The sequence below is a fragment of the Astatotilapia calliptera genome, chromosome 16, assembly GCF_964374335.1.
Source record: "Astatotilapia calliptera chromosome 16, fAstCal68.1, whole genome shotgun sequence".
Classification (NCBI taxonomy): Eukaryota; Metazoa; Chordata; class Actinopteri; order Cichliformes; family Cichlidae; genus Astatotilapia; species Astatotilapia calliptera.
In genome coordinates, this window is record NC_137437.1 from 21,249 (window position 1) to 41,455 (window position 20,207).

At 41.2% G+C, this 20,207-nt stretch overlaps 1 protein-coding gene across 1 annotated transcript; it reads left to right on the forward strand.

Moving 5' to 3' along the window:
* The first annotated feature begins 3,627 nt into the window (after nucleotides 1–3,627).
* LOC145421165 (rab3 GTPase-activating protein catalytic subunit-like) lies at nucleotides 3,628–14,654 on the forward strand. The gene is made up of 9 exons (XM_080291019.1): nucleotides 3,628–3,667; nucleotides 5,711–5,775; nucleotides 6,177–6,329; nucleotides 6,622–6,689; nucleotides 7,442–7,515; nucleotides 8,361–8,449; nucleotides 8,627–8,772; nucleotides 13,744–13,798; nucleotides 14,099–14,654. Exons 1-9 carry the CDS (start codon nucleotides 3,628–3,630, stop codon nucleotides 14,540–14,542), a joined length of 1,134 nt encoding a protein of 377 aa, XP_080147145.1. The 3' UTR covers nucleotides 14,543–14,654.
* The last annotated feature ends 5,553 nt before the right edge of the window (nucleotides 14,655–20,207 follow it).

Sequence of the window (20,207 nt, forward strand, 5' to 3'; positions counted from 1 at the left end):
TCTGAATGTGGAGACTCAAAAGACTAGTTAGGTAATTTGCCGATGGATTTATGAGACTTGATAGAAACTTGGACGTTTGCAACAGGTGAATCGGTGAACTACCGAGGTTGCGCCCAAATGCTTAAAGCTGTTAGCTGGTCAGTGTTTTCAGGTGTGCTTGTACTACCTGTACGGTGCGGAGTGCTGACTAAGTCATGTTAAACCCATTAAAGCGTCGAGCTCAAATATCTTTTCATTTTTGTGCACTGTTCTCTTGTTGGCACACATTTTCTGTTTATTGAAGCCTTTTGTGAATAATTTTGATCATGTAAAAACTGGGAATTGGTCCCTATTGACAATACTCTTATTTTTTGCATTGAATATGTCATTCAGGAAAGGTAATTGGTCACTGAAGTTTTTGCAACTGTGTATTTCTAAATTTTGTGGCTTCAGTGCACACAAATTTATATTGTTCAGTTTGCATGTTAAAAGCCTGCCAAACACCCCAAGGCTGATTATGCTTGGTAAGAAGTCATTTATGACATAGAGCTGATTAGACCATATTAAAATTTCTGTTTGGCACAGGAGCTTTTCGTGGACACAGGTATCCAGTCTCTGTTTTGTTAGCTCAAATTTCTGTAATTTCCTTTATAAACCAAGGTTGTTGGACATGTGTCTCAGTGAATCCAGCAAAGTAACAATATCAAATTTCACATTACATATTACTGATCAACAGTAGTCTAGCTACACCAACAGCAGAAATACTGAAGTCAATACTGTAAAGTTTAACAGCAGCACAAACTATAAACTCCAAAATAACCATACAGTTGATTCACCTCCGGTACTTTAACTGGGCTGACTCTTTGTTAGGTGTGTTTAATGTGCAGAATAATTCCCAATTATGTACAATTATAATATGTTAAAATGGACTTATGTACATAAGGCCATTAATAATTAACTGTACGTAGCTATTTGCTTTATGACTATCTAGACAGTGTGAAGAAGTGAAGTATTGAAATTATTTTATGTTGCATAATGACAACATGTTGCCCCTATACATTTAAGGACAAAGTTCAATGACCGCCACCTGCTGGATGGTGAGTGCAGAGGGGCGTGTAATTGTTGAGCTGGACAAAGAGAACACCTGTGCTGATGCAATGTCAGTCTTCTTTGGTTCATTCTATGTATTGAACCTGGAATACCAGGAGTCAGCGGGTGCAAGGTTTTTTGTAAGGATAAACCCTGAAGAGGGAACAAAATGTACCTCCAAGGTTGGGACAAGCAGGAAGACTGGGACCACTGTGAAGCGAAAGGTTGTTCACATTAACCCTCATGTCACAACTTTCCTCCAGTGGCTTACTGAATTTGAGTGGAGAACTTCAAATTAGGGAAATTAGTAAATTTCTTGTATAATTTAAGTGACCAATGTGTTGTTACCCATGTCTCCACAGATGATCCATGGCCCATGCTTTCTGGACATTTACACAAGACGAGCAACAATGAAGACAAGCTCTCTCGCCATCTTGCAAGACGCTGTCTCTGTCCAATAGGTTTTTTTGAGTGCAACAGTTTTGATTTTTTTCCCTTCTTTTACCCATCCATCCATCCATTCACTTCCGCTTATCCTTTTTCAGGGTCGCGGGGGGCGCTGGAGCCTATCCCAGCTGTCATAGGGCGAGAGGCGGGGTACACCCTGGACAGGTCGCCAGTCTGTCGCAGGGCCAACACACAGGGACAGACAACCATTCACACTCACATTCACTCGCACATTCACACCTAGTGGCAATTTGGATTATCCAATTAACCTATCCCCACAAGCTGCATGTCTTTGGACGGTGGGAGGAAGCCGGAGTACCCGGAGAGAACCCACGCAAACACGGGGAGAACATGCAAACTCCACACAGAAAGACCTGATGGTGGAATTGAACTCAGGACCTTCTTGCTGTGTGGCAACAGTGCTAACCTTCTTTTACCCGTTTGTTAAAAATTATTTCAGCTACTTACACTTTAATTGTCACATGTATTGGCTCACCCTACAAATCAATGAACTCAGTCCACAAAGCAAGATCAGGGTTCAGTGCAGGTCAGTCAAGTTCCTTCACACCACACACGCTCATCCATGTCGTGGACCCTGTTTTGTGCAATGATTTGGTCGTGTGAGCCAGTATTTTGGACAAAGTGTATATAAAGGCAGACGTGTGGGGCTTGATATTATATCCATTACAATTCAGTTTGTTTGTATGGTGCCAACAAAATGAATGCCAAGGCACTTCACATTGTAGGTTTGAGACCCTACAAAATATAAGTAAGGAAACCCAACACTTGAGCATGTGTTGTCTGCCATGATATGGATATGACATAATATTGTTATTGTTTGTACAACCATCTGAGAAAATAATGGATTACATGGTTTAGTAAAAACAAGTGCTTCCTCAATGAAAATATGTTTTCAGTTCTTTTCAGTTTTTGATTTTGGAAATGTGTATTTCAGCAGGGAAGAATCAGAATTGAAATAAAGTGGTGTAAAGCACATGAATTATATTTTGTGTGTGTGTGTGTGTGTGTGTGTGTGTGTGTGTGTGTGTGTGTGTGTGTGTGTGTGTGTGTGTATGTGTGTGTGTCCATCCATCCAATTTTTTTGGAACCCTCCAGTCTCTTACAGTATGTTACTGTTAACTGAAATTACGGTAAATTACGACCTTTTAAAAGAGTAAATGACCGCCTGTTAGGACACGGTGTCCTCTAGCAGAGATGAATATTTTTGGTACTGATGATGCGTGATAACGGTAAGTTACTGGTTAATATATTGCAGTTCATTACCTTGCAGCGGGCTTACAGTGACATACCGTGAATAAACGGTAGTATACCAATTTATTAATCACAGTATGATGTTACTTTGTTGACGTAATTTACGACATAACGACATAACGGTATCTCACTGACATAACTGTCGCCAGTGAGATACCGTAAAAAAGGCTACGGTGCGTTACCATAATTTGTCCAAGAGTATTATACCACACCAGCAAAAAACGGTATCATCCTGCAGAAAGGTAAGCTACCGTAACACGGCGTCACGGTATGACGCTGGCAGCAGTGACGCCAGTATGTTACCGTAAAGTGGCGAGGAAAAGTCTAACGGTGCAGATACACGGAGTAATCAGAAAAGTTTAGCATGAATCTGGACATTAGATTTAAGATTTAAGTTTTAAGCTTATCAGATATCACTTGTTAGAAGCTCCTTACCGTTTGAATAAATCTCTTCTCAATCTGCTGTCCTCTTCTGCTTGCATCTTTTTTTTTTTCATCTAACACTGACGTTATTTTTTCTCCGTGAAAAACACAGCAACTCATCTTATCCCGGGGTGCCAGGAAGTCGAGCTGCGGATCTCAGCAGAAAACTTTTCAAACTGATTGCAGGTTGATCCAGGTATACATTTGAAACAGGTTCTCCTCGGTGACGTGACAGTCGGAATGCATCTGCGTAACCATGGTTACAGGGGGACGCTTTGGAGCTCTGCTGCTCAGCAGCAAAATATTTCAGATCAATATGTAAATACTCCAACTCTAAAACCAAGTAATATAAATATGCTGCATATGTGTATAGTGCGTTCATGTGTGTGTGCGCTGCGTGGTGACGTAGGCGCGTGCATGTGTGCCCCGGTCACAGCTCCTTTCAGCATGGCCGGAGGTAAGTCACTGCCACGTTGCTCTCAGCTAATTAAAGTTTGTTCAGATCCCAAGCTGCAATGTGAATACAGCCAAACCGCCGCGTTTTTGTTTGTCATTAAGAGACTCATTCGGGATAAGTTTTGTGGAGGGCGGAGTTCACTAATATACGCTTATGAGTTTTAGCCGAGAACGCAGCTAAAATGCTAGCATGCTAAGTTAGCCTGATTGCTAGCGGCTACTCGCGGCAGTCTTTTTTTAACAGCATGCACTCTTTTTTCCTTCGTCAGGAGAGGTGTACTGGCAGTCGCGTGACACACACAGATCAGACACATATTTCTGTGTTGCAGGTATGGAGATGTTCTTATGTTTTGGAGATGCTGTCTTTCATTCATTGTTTTTATAAGTACAGTGTTGTACTGCCTGTTAGATGGCGGTTATTAATATAATTGTACTGAAGTATAATGTTTGAACTATAAGTACCAGAATATTGGGTCCTGGTTATTGAATTGTATTTATCTGACTGTTTATTTGTTTTTGAATTATTTTGTTTATTGTTCTTATAAGTTGTTTTTGATGTTTTTTTCAGTGACATATTATTTATTTTGTGCTTTTTGTTTTTGAGAGCTTAAGTTAATGTTTTAAAACAATTTGTTGTATTTGATTCATTATATTATTGTAGTGTTAATGAAGCTGCAGACACAGCTCCTTTCAGCATGGCCGGAGGAGAGGTGTACTGGCAGTCGCGTGACACACACAGATCAGACACATATTTCTGTGTTGCAGATGTGCAGTAAAGAGCCAAAGACCCAGTACTGTCTCCTGCCTCCTACTTTCACGCCAGAACACAACGCAAGAACAACAGGCGTAACACATGAACGGGTTACACATACTGAGGTGAGTTGTTGAGGATATGTCGAGCTGTCGATAAGCACGGCTGTTTTTGTGCTCTTATATACTGTTAGCCTGTTTTGCTGGCGTTAGTGAAGCTGTTTTCAACTGGATGTAACATTGTTGAACTCTGATGATTAATGAATAAACTCTCGATGTGACGATGTGAGCATGTAATTGTAACCCTGTGTTCATTTAGTCGTTTGATACCGTTTAATATCCAGTACATCTATTGGGTGTTTTATAACATGCCCTGGAATCATTTTAAGTTTTACAATGCCGGTGATTTACGACTCTTTCGCGACAGTCAACTGTGGCGTAAACTCTGGCGGGTCTCAGAGCTAGCTTATGTGAGCCAGCAGTGACATCTATACATGCAGTAGCCTTAAAATACTGATTATTTATTCTCCTGCTAGGTAAGAATTTGTGTTTTATACGTTTATTGTCACATTGTGCGCCATGTTATTGATTCGGTGAAATGAATTTCTACAATGGCGGACTTAGACAAAATAGTGTTACTGTTAATTTGACTCTCTGCAGTGTTTAAATGCTTACATATACACACACAGTTACTGTCCCTCCACACGTAGGACTCAGTTCTGCTTCTATGCCCCATCTTTGTTTACTCTTTCCCACCCAACAAGTGCATAAATAAGATGTTAAAAACGTCATCATCATATCAAACATGATCGATTTGGGGGGAGTTTGTTTGGCACATGCTGACTGCATCCTAATTATAACCAGAAGAGGAGGCGAGAGCAGAGAACGAGAGTGCAGCAGTTTGGTGAAAGGAACAGGTGAAGAAGAGGTGAGCATCCAAGAGACGAGCAAGAGGACAGTTTCAAAGCAGACATTATGGCACAATAAAAGCTGTAAGAGCAGAGATTCATTCATATCTTTACTATTTTTCTTTAGCTTTTACTCCCGCTGCTTACAATAAATCTGAGATAAAGAACAAACAAGAACAACTCACATGGCATTGATTGTTTAGTTCAGTGTCACTCTGTGATTGTTTGACATTTCATATAAATGTGACTCTAAAATATAGTCAATAATATTAAAAAGCTGCTGTTACTGAGTGAAACTTGAAGGATTATGATAAACTTCAGTTCTTACTGAATCTGTAACATTGCTTTTTTTAAAATTGTTAAATGACTTTTGTGTCACTGCACAGTGAAAAGCTCACCTGATGTAGTGGTGAGGCCATGTTCACCACTAGATGGAGACAACCTGGCACAGGTATTTTCTATACACTAAATTTCACACTGAAAAGCCTTGGTGGGAATTGTTGTTTCATAGAAAGTAAAGGAAAACATGTCTTGAGGTCTTTTTCCAGTGTTTTCAAAATTGTGTTTTTCACATACACATCAAAACTTCACACAGACAAACACACACACAAAACAACAAAATATGTCAAATTAGGGAGGGCAGAGAGCGCAGCCTTTACATTGTTTTATTGTAGAGTGACAGGAACTGCCTATGAGCTTCTAATCAAGCAGAAGTGTTGACGGAAAATCTATCAAAGGAAATACATTGATGAAAATCAAAGAAGAGAAATATTTATATGATGTTCCATTTTCCTGAGAGCTGATTGGCTTTGATGACCCCTTCAAGTACTACATGCTACTTTGTCCTGCTAGTTAAGCCTGCTGTCTGTTCTCAGGCCTCCTCCTGTTTCACTGCCATATATCCACCACCAGAGGGCTCCACTGACCTGCCTGCTGACATCAGAGCACACCCCTGTGTCATGTGACCTGGCAGGAGTAGCAAAGCTGGACTCAGACCTGGCCCAGGCAAGTTCAAAGGCAGCTGTGGTAGAGAGAGTATATGGGCTCAAATTGTGCTCATAAATATTTTGTACTTGTAAATCAATTTGTGTGTGTATGGGATCAGAACGATGCCACCTTGAAATGAAACCGAAAAAAATATTGAAACTGAAAAAAATATTGAAACTGAAATAAATATTGAAACTGAAATAAATGTACAGCGCGGCTGCAGTCACGGACAAACTTGCATGTGTCTGTTCGGGAATGGCAGATGCTGAGAGGTCCAGCGTTTACATTACCGGCTATTTCAAAGTGACAGCCTGAGGTGTTCTTCAGTAAATTGGACTACCAGACAGGAGGACCTGAGGCCCCACCGTATTATTTTCGGTAAGTTAAATGTGTGTGTAAGCTAATCCGTAACTTAGGTCCTTAGGTGAGCACTCGGCTGTCGGGGAAACTTGTTTTGTAAAGTTCGTTTAGCTAACCCGTGCAGGTGAATGAATTTACCCTGACTAAAGAAATCAAGAGAAACGCACCGGGCTGCTCAGTGACTAACCACGGTTACTGTACTTTCTTTATGAGTATTATACTGTAAGAGCAACAGGCTGGACTCTGCTTCTGCTCCTGTGCAGAGCTGATTATTAATAAGAAGCTCGGTATACAGACAAGGATAACACAGTACCCAGGCTAGAAAGACAACTCCAGTTTGAGGCGCATGTCCTCCTGACATTTGGTGTTTGTGTTAACGATCCAATGGAAAAGCTTTGATGGGAGTGAGCTGTTCACTTGCACTATAGCACACAAAACGCTGCGCTGAGCACTGAGTGTTGCATCCGTGTACACACTGCATTGCTTCATATTTCACTCGTAAAGTAGGAAATGGGTGGAGCAGTTTATTAAAAGGGTAAACGTACATGGGTTTGATTGTAAGGCCCAAACAGAGCTGGCACAGGTCTAACAAGCATGAAGGGACAAACTGAGTGTGACATAAGGAAATGCTTACATGTGTAATTATCTTGATTACTGGTGAAGGACTACGTCACATGTAATCAAACATGACTCATTACTTATAAAAACCCTTTAACTAAAAGTGTATCAGAAACTCTCCTCTACTGTTTACTCTGTTTATCACCCAACAGTGACCTCGACCCTCTTCAAGCTCCTCACTGGTCAGTTCGAGTCAGGACGGCTGAAAATCCTCAGTGTTTACTGGGTAAGTTAAACTGATCAGTGGGACACTCAGGAACGGAGACCATGATGCTTTGGGGCTGACCACAGAGGTTTTACTAGTCAGTACAGATTTCAAACACACCGCTACATACTACATTAAGGTCAGTGCATTAAGTGCACTGACCTTAATGTTGTATTTTTCTGGTTGCTAATACACTTGGATCCATTACAAACATACACATTGTTGTGTGATGTGTGAAGACTTTTTATGGCTTTGTTTTTTGTCCGAACAGCACAGAGGAAACTATTTCTAAGCCAAGAGGCTAAAATTCATGCACCAAATGATACGCAGCAGATAAGATGGATGTAATCAAGCTACCGATAGAAAGAACATAATCAAGGACAAATAAAGTGTCTTTTTTTCCTCATTGTTCTCTGTGTGGGCCTCCTACTTCCTCCGTGTGGTAGTTTGACTCGTACTGATGTGGCTCCTCTGCTTCTTTTCACAAACAGTTTTTCCTTCCTGGTTACTGTTGAGCCCGTCACACTCAGCAGCTCGAGCTCGAGCTAAGACAACCTTGAATCTTAAAACTACAGCCGTAATTGCATTTATGTCTTAGAGTGCTGGCCACAGATATTGATCCCATCTGACAGCAGCTCAGTAAAGCACAAGAGCGTCATCTTAAACAGGATATCAGACAGCGTTCTTATTTTTATTGTCTACTTCTGGTCACATCCTGCTTTTGCCACTGAGCGATCAGCATCCTGTGTTTTATCATGAAGTGATGACTACGTGAGCTCCACTTGTTTAATTCTTCTAACATCTATAAAACAACAGAGTTTCTAAATGACAGACTTATTTATTTGTGTTTGTGTCTCTGTTTCCAGATGCTGCTGTGGAGAAGTCTGACTGTAAGAATAACACTCAGCTGTCCAACTCCAGTGGGACATCGGAGCAAGAGAAAACCTCTGATTATGTATGTTTGCCTCTTCACCACTCGCACACTCAAGGTTACACTCAGGTCAGGTCCAATATAAGTTTCAGAGTGAAGACAGGCTCAGTGCTGTCAGTACTTTGTCAGGATTTTTATTAGAATGTATTAAATTTGGTGTCCTGCTGTTTGATTTCATGCTGGTCTTTTCCCTCGTTGTAGAACCTTTTCCACCAGCTGAAGTCAGCCCCCAGTGACAGTCTGACCTACCGTCTGGCTCTGTGTGTGTGTCTGGTCAACTATTACTACGGTGGGCTGCGGGCTGTTGGACACCTCTGGCAGGAGTTTGTCCTTGAGTTGCGTTACCGGTGGGAAAATAACCATCTTATTTGTGGGTGGGTACCTCACAGGCTCGTGCTGCTTTGATTTTAAAGATGTCACACATATTAACATTTTCATTTTATAGCAGGTAAAATAAGTATTGAACACGTCAGCAGTTCTCTAAGCAAATATATTTCTAAAGGTGCTTTGATGTGAAATTATCACCAGATGTCGGTAACACAGGGACATTAAACACACAGACATTTATTTATTACTTTATACAAATGTTGGTGATGACAGTTCATGGCAGCTTCTGTATGGAGAAACCAGTCCCATCATTGCTCATGACTTTGACCCACTCACCACACAAACAGTCTATAAATCCCGAATGCTCCGTGGATCCTTCCCACAGATTCAGCTCAGGTGATTGGCTGGGCCGTTCCAGCAGCTTTACTTGATTCCTCTGAAACCAACAGTTTCCATTGGCTGTGTTTGTGATCATGGTCTTGCTGAAACATCCATCCTTGTTTCATCTTCATCATCCTGGTAGATGGCAGCAGATTTTAATCAACAATGTCTCCATTCATCCTTCCTGGAGTTAGATTTAATGGCTCAGTCCCTTTTGCAGCTTGTTATAAAGTTTTTATGCATAACTTTTCTAAGCAATCACACATTTTTTTGGGAACATCAAAATCATAATGCTCCCACCTCCAGACTTCAGTGTTGCTGTGGTGTTTTTGGGATGCAGCCACCCAAACACGGTGTGTTTACAGCATTCAGAGAGTTTTGCTCTTAACAAAGGCAGTCGCACTTTTCTCCTCTCCCTTATCTTCCCTGCTTAGCCTCTTGTGTCCTTGTTTACTCTCGTGTTTTTTGTATTACTTTTCCCTGGAACACTCTCTCACAGTCTGTTCTCTAAAACCTAAAAGAGGAATTATGGATTTGATCAACTGGTCCCTGAATGCAATTGACACCCCTTTCTCAACGAGAAGTCTGGGCTCGGGTGAGCCTGAGTGCTGAAGAGATCTACCTGTTCGGAACCATGGTAACAGGGTTCTGGCTGATCGGAGCTGGCTTGGCCCTGACTTATCGAAGAATTAAGAAAGCGGAACCGGCTGTTCAAACCCCCACAAGGCTGCCCGCTGGGATTCAAACGATGGGAAGAGGCGTGAGTTTCTCAAAATGAGCTCATTGAGTGCAGCATGGATAAGATCTTGGAGAAGCTTACGGCTGCTGTGAATACTCAGAATAAGACTTCTGAGTGCAAATTGGATCACATCTTGGAGAAGCTCACTGCGGTCGTTGTTAACTTGTTATTTTCTGTTATACTGCGAGAGTACTGTTGCCCGCGAAGGGTTGTTGTTGGTGTGGAGAAAAATGGCGTAACAAATAAAGCGCTTGGAGTGAGACTACGACGTCGTGTCTTTGAGTTCTCAGAATCGGCTCTCTGAGCACAAGAATGACAACATCACGGAGCGCAAGTTTGATAACATCATGGAGAAGCTCACGGCTCTCCAACGGGAGATTGAGAGACCAGTGTCGGAGTGTTAGAACAGCTTTGAAATTCATATGAGCTGTTCGCACTAAAGTAAAAACCTCCATCACTTATGCGGATACCCCTTCGGCCCCAGCCGTGGGCTCAAGGCTGGAGCCGAACAACAACTCCCTGATAACGACTGTGTTTAGACTGTTCTTCCCACTCCATGCAAGGCCACCTGGGTTGGCTGGAAGACTGTTTACTTAGCCTGGCAGGGAGGAGGACACTGTCTCAGCTGAACTCTGGACACGCACACGCTTACACAGACATATATACACATGCAGATGTACACTCCTCCCCCCTCCAAACGCCTTCGACGCTTATTCCCCTCCGATGCTGACGGTGGATCAAGGAGACCAGCGCACGCAGGCCCGGATGTACTGTCTACACTGGCTGTCTCTCACCCTTTACCCATCCCTGTTGCTTGTCATGTGTTTCTTTCGTGTATTAAGAGTTTTTTCATGTGCAGAGGTGTTTTTTTTCTGTTCTCAAACTGATCTCCCTGTTGGAGCTCAGTCTGGGGGGAGTTATTTTTTTCTCCTTATCTTTCCTCATGTGGTGCATTTTCCATTGTTATGCCTCTCTGACCTGTCTTCCCCATGTGATGTTTGTGTCATGTATGTATGGTCAGAAGGGTAAGATGGCGCTGGCAAAGGTCGGCAGCCTTAACCCAATTTCCATTGGGGTCAGCCTTCAGGATCAATAAAGTTTTATTGAATTGAATTAAGTGACCAAACTATAAAGTTAAAGCGTATTGTTGTACCTATGCATTACACTGGAGCAGAGCTTACATACATTCTTACCTGCTTACACTCATCATTCATTCGTCAAACTGAATAAAATAGCAATAAAATAGGGTGGCTGCAGCTCAGGCGGTAGAGCGGGTCGTCTACTGATCGGAAGGTTGGTGGTTCAATTCCTGGCTTCCCCCAGGCTGCATGCCAAATATCCTTGGGCAAGATACTAACCCCAAATTGCTCTCCGATGCGTTCATCGGAGTGTGCGCGCGTGTGTGTGTGTGTGTGTGTGAGAGAGAGAATGTTACTTAGAAAGCACCTAGAAAAATGTGCTTGTGTGAATGGGTGAATGCACAAGTTGTGTAAAGCGCTTTGAGTGCTCAGAAGAGTAGAAAAGCGCTATATAAGAACCAGTCCATTTACCATTTAACCAGAGGAGTATTGCACTGGTTGGATGGCAGCAGCCATGGAGGGAGGGTGTAATTGTCCCGTGTTATGCTGGTGTTTTGTATTAGATGTAAGCTTACATTTGGCAGCATTAGTGAACATTCTACTGAATGTTACACAGGAGTGTCTCAGGTAGGAGGGAGGCTCACTCGGTCCGTTCACTGAGCTTAGTGTTCAGTGATCGATGGTCCAGGGGAAAAGCTGTTTTCTTAGCCTGGCTGTCCTGTTTCTTGAACAGGTGCTGTCCAGGATGAGATGAGATTTGATTGGCTCTCCTGAGACAGCAAGTGCTGACCATGTCCTCCAGGGAAGGAAAGGGACAGGCACTATTCTTCTGTGCTGTCTTAATGACCCACCGAGCAGTTAGCATACCAAGCTGTTAGCAGTAGGTGGGGACACACTATGGTGCTGTGGTAAAAAAGCCACCAAGACTTTCTTCTCCAGATGGTTCCTCCTCCTCCTCAGCATCCTGAGGTGGAGTCTTTGACTTTGGACCATGAGAGGTCCTCAGCTACGTGAGTCCCCAGGAACGAGGACACTCGCTGAACACAGTCTGCTTGATGTGGAGAGGAACGTGTTTCCCTCTGCTGAGGTCACATCTCCTTAGTTTTGATGGCGCTGAGCAGACGGTTGTGTTCATTGCAGCAGCCTGTCAGGTTTTTAACCTCCTGCCTGTTCGCCGTCTTCTCCGCTGATGATTGTCGCATCATCAGCAAATGTAACGATGGTGTTAGAGGGGCAGGTAGGTGTGAACTCATGAGTGTACAGGAGAGCAGGCAAAGACGCCTGTGGATACTTTATGAATGCAGATGATAATATTCTGCCAGCGTTTCACAGACTTGTTCAGCAAACTTTAAACACACTTCACGCTTCTCTTTTTTTCTGTGGCTCTTGCGCCCATATTGTTTTCTTTGAAACAGTCGTACCTGCTGATTCCAGGCCTTTCTGTGGCTCTTCATAACTGGGCCTTGACTCTTCTGATAATTCTTTTCACTGGTCTGTGTGAAATCTTGTGGGAAGCACCTGGTCGTGGCCCATTTATGGTGAAATAATATTCTTTCCACTTTACCAAAAGTGCGCTGGAACCTTCAGTAGTTCTACTGTGACCACTGCCACCAGCATGTTTTGCAAAAGTCTTGAGAGAGCTCGTTGTTTTTACCCGTCATGAGACGTTTCTTGTGTGAAACCTGAATAATGAGACCATCAGTTGGGACTGAACCAGCTGATATTTGATTTGATATTAATTGGCGAGGTCTGTGACGAGTTACATGACTCTTTGGTGGCAGGACTCCTGGGCTGGAGGTGCGAGTCCCACTGAGTCTGTGGATGTTGTTGGACTGTCCTGGTTTCCCACCTCGGGATAAGCAGACTACAGTAGCGGTTTCCCTTTCTAAGAAGTGGGACTAGGGGCTGAGCTTGAACTTGGGAATGATACTCCAAAGCCTCCCTGGAAGTCTGTGACTGGGTCAGTTCGTTAGTTGAACCTGAGGTTGAGGATATATTTTCAGCCCTGGAGCTCCTCTGTCAGATGGTGACGGCATACAAAGTATCTGGTACCACTGTCCTCTGTGTGCTGCTGTTGGTCCATCAGCTGTGGAGAGAGTGAAGAATAACTGATAATGAAAAGTTGTTGTTCTCGTTGAACTCTGTTATTGCTGCTTTATTCGTGGCCAACACTCAGCAGATATTGGCACTAGCCGATTTCAGTCGGGATCTCAAAGGTCTTCGTGGAAGAGCAGAACCTATTTGCAGACATTTGTGGGACCTCGTTAGACTGTTGACTTGGACACAGACAGAAGACAGAAACACATTTTGAGACCAGAGGAGATGGATCTGTCAGAGTGGGGGCCCCCAGGCTGTGGAGTGCTTTGCCTCCATCATTATGTTGCTTTGATTGCATTTATTTTTATAAACAGCAGCTTGAGACTCATTTATTAGCCTGGCTTTGAACTAGATTTGTGCTGTTTCATATTATTGTGAAGCACTCTGTGGTTCTTATCCTGTGCCATATAAATAAAGTCAAATGCTGGATGTCTGTACTTTGTCCAGCTGAGCCGACACTTTAGAATCAGGCTTTGGTCTTGTTGTCAGTCATGTTGGATCTCCGTCCGTCTCTAATAACAGACAAATGACCAAAATGTAAAAATCCAAGTACATAATACCAGGCACAAAAACCCCTGCAGTGTTTGTGCCGTGCTCTAACTAAAACTTTGCTTGAAATTGTTTAAGCAGTATTTGTTTCTCTGTTAACACACCGGTGTTCACTCATATCCATCTCTGTGCTTCCTAATCTGCAGGCTGGCAGGTGGAGCTCCTGATCTTCGCTGTTGTCTTTTGCATCAGAAGTTCCAGGTAGCCACACAGTGCACAAAGTGCAAGGACTAATCGAACGATTTAAAAGACAAAAAACAACATCATGCACATTTGTAGACTTGCAACTTTAATTCCAGTGGTTTATCAAAAGTGTTGTGTTAACTTTGATAATTGGAACGATGTTTAGGTGATAAAGAGAAAAATGAATTCTGAGAGCTAATGCTCAGTGTGATACAGCATCTTCAAACTCCCAAACACCTGTTTATGTCGTGTTGTCTGTTGAACACAAGTAGCAGTGTTATGTTTCCATGTGTGAAAAGAGTTTTTGTTCCTGGACAGATGCTGAATTGTTGTATCGAAAGGAAGAAGGCCAGAGATGAATCTCACAAGGTACCCGAGGGGAAAGAAAAGGAACACAGGGTCTCAGGTGCCTGCCAGAAGAGCCGCCAAGGACCAGAGTGTGCAACCAGTGCTTCCAGTTCAACAAGAGAGATGTCTCAAGGAAAATCCTGGGACTCGTGGAGTGACAGCGAGGAGGAATTCTTCGAGTGCCTGAGTGACCAGGGCGAGACTGAGGCGACACAAGCTGAGGGCAGAGCTGAGGGCAGGCTGCACCCCTACAACAACATGACTCTGCTCAACTCTGCAGAGCCTCTCTATGTTCACAGGTCAGAGTCACTGCCTCACTGTGCAAACACATCATATGCTGTTATTTATTCCAAATACAGCATGTTGAAAATAATAGTCGGGGTCACACGGGGTGGAGCCTATCCCATACCATAGGGCGAGAGGCGGGGTTCACCCTGGACAGGTCGCCAGTTGCAGGGCGAACACAGAGAGACAGACAAACATTTAACCCAGGGGTGGGCAACTCCAGGCCTCGAGGGCCGGCGTCCTGCAGATCTCACCCTGTGTCAACACACCTGAATCAGATGGTTAGTTCAGCCTCTGGAGAACTTCCACGATAAGGATAAGCTTTATTTGTTGGTTGCCTGCAACTGAGATGACCTAATCGACCATACATACCATGTACAAACTTAACATTGGGGATACAGGTCAGGCTAACTAGCAACAAAGGATAGCCCTAACCCAAGACACTTTGAGGAGGTCATTTAGCCATTTAAATCAGCTGTGTTGGATCAAGGACGCATCTAAAACCTGCAGGACACCGGCCCTCGAGGCCTGGAGTTGGACACCTCTGATTTATGCTCTCATTCACACCTGTGGGCAGTTTAGAGTCAGAGTTAACCCAACCCCACTCGCTCCATGTTCAAAGACCTGCAGTTAATAATTAGAACTAAAAGAAAGTGGTTGTAACAGTACAGAGGCGGCCTTTGTGTGACAAAACCATGAAAGCAGATCTCATATAAGTGGTTCACAGAAATGTCACTAGAAAGTGCATTTTCTGAAGAAACTGCAGTGTGAATGCTTGAATCTGAATGTATGCACTGAAATGAATTAATTGCTGAATTTAAGTTAAAAATCTTGAATGAGATGAAAAATACAGAAATTTTCACCTGAAAACAAAAGTGCTGAACTGCTAAAAGCTGATATCCACACAGAAGAAGTTGGAAAATAGCTGAAAATGTTTTAAATGTAAATTAGAAAAACCTAAGTAATGAGAAAAGAAAATTTAGAGTCAGAAAACATCTGAAAGAATATTAAAAGTTCATATTCTTTGAATCACTGAATGACTCAAATGTGATCCCTCCACTTGGATCCACACAGTTTAAAAAATTTAAAAGTCTGAGCTTTGAAAGACACTGTGTTGGAAAGAGAACAATAATGGCGACATTTTGAGGGTAAAATGATGGCTGTAACACTGTGGACACAGCAGCAGTTGAAAGAGAAGTGCTTAAGATGAATCTTGGCAGAGATGCAGGCAGAGCTCGTTAAGCAGGCAGGTGTGAGCCTGGTTGCTATAGTGACTGCACCCAATGGCTCCATACACACGTACACAGACATGCACCTCACTTTTGCTGCTTAAAATAAAAAGAAAAGTCAGGCCGAAACAAATCGCTCCCAAATGAAAAGTATAGGTCGTATTGACGAAATTCTTTCACCGTGAGCGGCAGCAATGTCCAGTCTACCTAATTCTCAGTTTTCATGCCTGTGGAGTTTATTATATGGACGTGGTGACAGTGTAAAAACACCATGCTCTTCTGATTTTCAAACCAACCTTCTGAGCCGTTTTAACATTAGAGTCTATGGAAGAGTTGGAGGGAGGAGGCTGTGCATTGGTGACATTTATGAAAGAACCGTAACACCTAGTACAATAGTAAACGCATTGGATGAAAGAGGACAGCGATGGCTACATTTTGAGGGTATAATCATACCTGTAGAGCAAACGCTGCAGACACAGCAGCAGTTTTAAAAAAGATTTTAAGATTAATTTTTTTGCTCCTCTCACTCTAGCAGTTGAGCTGCCTCACTCTAGCCCCAACATTCCGTCCCATACACACCCATTATAAATTTTGAAACGGGTGAAAAAACATCATGAAACTTAAACTGGAACTGAAGAAAAAGTATAATAGATATTGAAAAGATAAATACAAGTTGAATAGTTGAATGTCTTGTCTTCGTTTTAAAGTTTGAATGGTGGCTCTATGTCAATGTATGTGGAAGTAGTAAGAGTTTAAAAATGAGTAAGTTGAATGAGAATTTGAAGGGTCTCCCCATTGAAATACATGGGAAATTTTTGTTGAATAAAGTTGAATAAAATTAAAAATATAAATGTTAAAAATGAGAAAAATAGAAGCAATCATGTCCAAAATAATAGGAATCTAACGATGTTTGAATGGTTTTTCTAAGTTGAACGGTTTTGAAGGAGTAGGCTTTCAAAAAACGTACGGAATAGATAATAATAAAATAGAACTAGAAAGTGCATTTTCTGAAGAAACTGCAGTGTGAATGCTTGAATCTGAATGTATGCACTGAAATGAATTAATTGCTGAATTTTGAGTTAAAAATATTGAATGAGATTAAAAAAAACAAAAAAAAAAACGAATTTAACCTGAAAACAAAGGTGCTGAACTGCTAAAAGCTGAAGGTTACACAGAAGAAGGAGTTGGAAAAAAACTGAAAATGTTTTAAATGTAAATTAGAAAACCCTAAGAAATGAGAAAAGAACATTTAGAGTCAGAAAACATCTGAATGAATATTAAAAGGTCATATTCTTTGAATCACTGAATGACTCAAATGTGATCCCTCCACTTTGATCCACACAGTTTAAAAAGTTTAAATGCCTGAGCTTTGAAAGATACGGTGTTGGAAAGAGAACAATAATGGCGACAATTTGAGGGTAAAATGATGGCTGTAACACTGTGGACACAGCAGCAGTTGAAAGAGAAGTGCTTAAGATGAATCTTGGTACAGTGGCAGGCAGAGCTCGTTAAGCAGGCAGGTGTGAGCCTGGTTGCTATAGTGACCGCACCCAATGGCTCCATACACACGCACACAGACATGCGCCTCACTTTTGCTGCTTAAAATGAACAGAAAAGTCAGGCCGAAACAAATCGTTCCCAAATGAAAAGTAAAAGTCGTATTGACAAAATTCTTTCACCGTGAGTGACAGCAATGTCTAGTCTACTGAATTCTCAGTTTTCATGCCTGTGGAGTTTATTATATGGACGTGGTGACAGTGGAAAGACACCATGCTCTTCTGATTTTCAAACGAACCTTCTGAGCCATTTTAACATTAGAGTCTATGGAAGAGTTGGAGGGAGGAGGCTGTGCATTGGTGACATTTATGAAAGAACCGTAACACCTAGGACAATAGTAAACACATTGGATGAAAGAGGACAGCCATGGCTACGTTTTGAGGGTAAAATCATACCTGTAGAGCAAACGCTGCGGACACAGCAGCAGTTTTAAAAAAGATTTTAAGATAAATTTTTTTGCTCCTCTCACTCTAGCAGTTGAGCTGCCTCACTCTAGCCCCAACATTCCGTCCCATACACACCCATTATAAACTCTGAAACGGGTGAAAAAACATCATGAAACTTAAACTGGAACTGAAGAAAAAGTATAATAGATATTGAAAAGATAAATACAAGTTGAATAGTTGAATGTCTTGTCTTCGTTTTAAAGTTTGAATGGTGGCTCTATGTCAATGTATGTGGAAGTAGATACAGTTTAAAGAGGAGGAAGTTGAATGAGAATTTGAAGGGTCTCCCCATTGAAATACATTATAAATTTTTGTTGAAAAAAGTTGAATAAAATTAAAAATATAAATGTTAAAAATGAGAAAAATAGAAGCAATGTTGTCCAAAAGAATAGGAATCTAACGGTGTTTGAATGGTTTTTCTAAGTTGAACGGTTTTGAAGGAGTAGGCTTTCAAAAAACGTACGGAATAGATAATAATAAAATAGAATAATAATAATAAAGATTCGAATAACAATACTGTGAATGCTTTTCAAGCATTCACACTAACTAGAAAGTGCATTTTCTGAAGAAACTGCAGTGTGAATGCTTGAATCTGAATGTATGCACTGAAATGAATTAATTGCTGAATTTTGAGTTAAAAATATTGAATGAAATTAAAAAAAAAATCAAAAAATCAAATTTAACCTGAAAACAAAGGTGCTGAACTGCTAAAAGCTGAAGGTTACACAGAAGAAGAAGTTGGAAAAAAGCTGAAAATGTTTTAATTGTAAATTAGAAAAACCTAAGAAATGAGAAAAGAACATTTAGAGTCAGAAAACATCTGAAAGAATATTAAAAGGTCATATTCTTTGAATCACTGAATGACTAAAATGTGATCCCTCCACTTGGACCCACACAGTTTAAAAAGTTTACATCTCTGAGCTTTGAAAGACAAGATGTTGGAAAAAGAACAACGATGGCGACGTTTTGAGGGTAAAATGATGGCTTTAACACTGTGGACACAGCAGCAGTTGAAAGAGAAGTGTTTAAGATGAATTTTGGCAGAGTGGCAGAGAGAGCTCGTTAAGCAGGCAGGTGTGAGCCTGGTTGCTATAGTGACCGCACCCAATGGCTCCATACACACGCACACAGACATGCACCTCACTTTTGCTGCTTAAAATGAACAGAAAAGTCAGGCCGAAACAAATCGTTCCCAAATGAAAAGTAAAAGTCGTATTGACAAAATTCTTTCACCGTGAGCGACAGCAATGTCTAGTCTACCAAATTCTCAGTTTTCATGTCTGTGGAGTTTATTATATGGACGTGGTGACAGTGGAAAGACACCATGCTCTTCTGATTTTCAAACGAACCTTCTGAGCCATTTTAACATTAGAGTCTATGGAAGAGTTGGAGGGAGGAGGCTGTGCATTGGTGACATTTATGAAAGAACCATAACACCTAGGACAATAGTAAACACATTGGATGAAAGAGGACAGCGATGGCTACGTTTTGAGGGTAAAATCATACCTGTAGAGCAAACGCTGCGGACACAGCAGCAGTTTTAAAAAAGATTTTAAGATTAATTTTTTTGCTCCTCTCACTCTAGCAGTTGAGCTGCCTCACTCTAGCCCCAACATTCCGTCCCATACACACCCATTATAAACTCTGAAACGGGTGAAAAAACATCATGAAACTTAAACTGGAACTGAAGAAAAAGTATAATAGATATTGAAAAGATAAATACAAGTTGAATAGTTGAATGTCTTGTCTTCGTTTTAAAGTTTGAATGGTGGCTCTATGTCAACGTATGTGGAAGTAGTAGGAGTTTAAAAATGAGTAAGTTGAATGAGAATTTGAAGGGTCTCCCCATTGAAATACATGGGAAATTTTTGTTGAATAAAGTTGAATAAAATTAAAAATATAAATGTTAAAAATATGAAAAATAGAAGCAGTGTTGTCCAAAAGAATAGGAATCTAACGGTGTTTGAATGGTTTTTCTAAGTTGAACGGTTTTGAAGGAGTAGGCTTTCAAAAAACGTACGGAATAGATAATAATAATAAAATAGAATAATAATAAAGATTCGAATAACAATACTGTGAATGCTTTTCAAGCATTCACACTAACTAGAAAGTGCATTTTCTGAAGAAACTGCAGTGTGAATGCTTGAATCTGAATGTATGCACTGAAATGAATTAATTGCTGAATTTTGAGTTAAAAATATTGAATGAAATTAAAAAAAAACAAAAAAAAAGAAAACGAATTTAACCTGAAAACAAAGGTGCTGAACTGCTAAAAGCTGAAGGTTACACAGAAGAAGGAGTTGGAAAAAAACTGAAAATGTTTTAAATGTAAATTAGAAAACCCTAAGAAATGAGAAAAGAACATTTAGAGTCAGAAAACATCTGAATGAATATTAAAAGGTCATATTCTTTGAATCACTGAATGACTCAAATGTGATCCCTCCACTTTGATCCACACAGTTTAAAAAGTTTAAATGCCTGAGCTTTGAAAGATACGGTGTTGGAAAGAGAACAATAATGGCGACAATTTGAGGGTAAAATGATGGCTGTAACACTGTGGAC